Raw genomic sequence first — 2,200 nt, forward strand, 5'->3', positions numbered from 1 at the left:
GAGGGAGAGAGAAGGAGTGGGAGAGGAGCAGAGAGAGAAGAGAAGGAAGAGAATCCCAAGCAGGTTCGACATGTCAGCACGGAGCCTGACGCCGGGCGGGATCCCACCAACCATGAGATCATGACCTGAGCTGAAATCAAGAGTCAGACACCCAACTGCCTGAGGCCCCCAGGTGCCCCTCTCCTGCATTGTTCATTAGCTGTGTGGCCTCTCTATGCCTGCTTATTCATTAATAAAATAGGGCACGTTACACGGTTGTGAAGATTAAATGAGATTATAGATGTAAAGTGCTTAGAAATGTCTCACACACAGTAATGCTGAGAGAGGCCTTCAGGAGTCTGTCATGCTGGGTATGCCAAAAATGCAAGACTCTGCTCTTTACCAGGGCCATTTCTCAGAGTTGTATTTATAATGAGCAACTGTAAGGAATGAAGTAATGTCTCTCTCCAGCACAGAGAACAGGTTCGCTCACTGCTTCCTATAAAATGACAAGTTCCCCAAGCTCAGTGTTCCTCAACTGTGGTGTAAATCCACCAAAGAAATGAACATCTGAGCCATTCGTGTCATCCCGGTTAAGACTTGGGGGAAGAGGAATCGACACTAACGGGCTGAAGCTCATGTTATTTCCTGTGTCATAATAGTCCTTTGTCTCCCACCCAGGAATTCTGTGTCTTCTGTCAGCATCCACGAAACAGTAACAGACTAACTTCTTAGCCCATCAGTACCGTAACATCAAATAGGAGTCTTGAGTGCTAATTGCTTAAGTTAGTTATTTTTATTATTTTTGCTCTTGCTCCTCTTACTTGCCTTTGCCAGGCATTCTGCAGACTGAGTTTGCGTTTGGGTCGTTTGCCCAAAAACAACTGCTGCCACTGGCAAAGAATTCTACTGTGCTGTTGGAGGAAACAAAATGAATTACAAATTAAAGTAACTTCAAAATCATTGCCCAACTTAAATTATTACTTGGCCCCTCTGATAACCACTTTTAAATCGCGGAGACATAGTTAGTTGCGTCTACATAAGCTTTTTGTATAGTTGGGGCATTGTTTTTATGTAGTTACAATACATGAAAAAAAAAGTTGCGAAAAATAACCGGCCCTTAGTTCCTGTTACCTAATAGCTGGATGACTTTGGGCTCTCTAGGGTTCAGCTTCCTAGTAAGTGCAATAGACCAATGAATTCCTGATTCAGTCAGTTCACAAGTTTGTTGGGCCCATGGAAAAAAATAGCGTATGTGAACACAGAAGGCACTGAACGAACGAGTTGTTATCATTTAAGACTGTAATTTAAGGCTGTTGAATCACAAACGTCCATTTATCCCAATATTATTGCTTTAAAGACTACGAAAAGAGTTACGAAATGAAAGAAGAAAAAACTCGCCCCACGTGAACAGCTCGATCAATCCGCCAGACTCGGCGCTGGGTTAGCTGTTCAAACTACAACTCCCGGCAGGCTTTGTTCCCTAACTGCGTCACGTAACCTCCGCTCCGGTCGGGCCCCTGCTCTCCCGTCCCCCGCCCCCGCCCAGAAACTACAACTCCCAGGAGGCTTCACGGGTCCCAACCGTCCGTTTTCCCCTAACCCCCCACCCCCCCGCCCCGACCTCGGCCTCCCCTTTACCTCCGCCTGCAGCTCTGTGGCCGACTCGGGTCCCGCGGGCAGCGGAGCGGGCGCGCGCGCTGGGGGTCGCGCGGCTGCTGAGAAGTGCGAGCGCGCGCGGGGAGGGAGTGGAGGCGTAGGGGGGCGGGGGTACGACTTGCTCGCTCGCAAGATGGCGGACGAGGACGGGGAAGGGATTCACCCCTCGGCCCCTCACAGGAACGGAGGTGGCGGCGGCGGCGGTGGGGGCTCCGGGCTCCACTGCGCGGGGAACGGCGGCGGGGGAGGCGGCGGCCCGCGGGTCGTGCGCATCGTCAAGTCCGAGTCCGGCTACGGCTTCAACGTGCGGGGCCAAGTGAGCGAGGGCGGGCAACTGCGGAGCATCAACGGGGAGCTGTACGCGCCGCTGCAGCATGTGAGCGCCGTGCTGCCCGGGGGGGCGGCCGACCGGGCCGGGGTGCGCAAGGGGGACCGCATCCTGGAGGTGTGAGTATCTGGGCTGCCCGCCGCCCCACCCCTCCCCGCCCCGCCCGCTCCGCGGGTCCCTACATCTCCCTCCACTCCTGCCGCCCACAGGCCGCATCGCCCCCCCCCCCCCCCC

General features: G+C 53.9%; 1 protein-coding gene and 1 long non-coding RNA gene across 2 annotated transcripts in view; one reads left to right on the plus strand and one right to left on the minus strand.

Annotated features, from left to right (window-relative positions):
- Positions 1–760: 760 nt before the first annotated feature.
- Positions 761–2,200, minus strand: part of LOC120241254 — a 2,356-nt gene continuing 916 nt past the window's right edge. The window contains exons 2-3 of the long non-coding RNA XR_005530852.1: positions 1,621–1,972; positions 761–893 (exon numbers count right to left, since the gene is read on the minus strand). This is a non-coding gene — a long non-coding RNA (uncharacterized LOC120241254). The remainder of the gene's footprint in view (positions 894–1,620; positions 1,973–2,200) is intronic.
- Positions 1,772–2,200, plus strand: part of SNX27 (sorting nexin 27) — a 69,824-nt gene continuing 69,395 nt past the window's right edge. The window contains exon 1 of the mRNA XM_039246265.1: positions 1,772–2,085. Coding sequence (XP_039102196.1) covers positions 1,772–2,085 — 314 coding nt within the window. The remainder of the gene's footprint in view (positions 2,086–2,200) is intronic.

Source organism: Hyaena hyaena, unplaced genomic scaffold (genome assembly GCF_003009895.1).
Source record: "Hyaena hyaena isolate Hyena2069 unplaced genomic scaffold, ASM300989v1 scaffold_284, whole genome shotgun sequence".
Classification (NCBI taxonomy): Eukaryota; Metazoa; Chordata; class Mammalia; order Carnivora; family Hyaenidae; genus Hyaena; species Hyaena hyaena.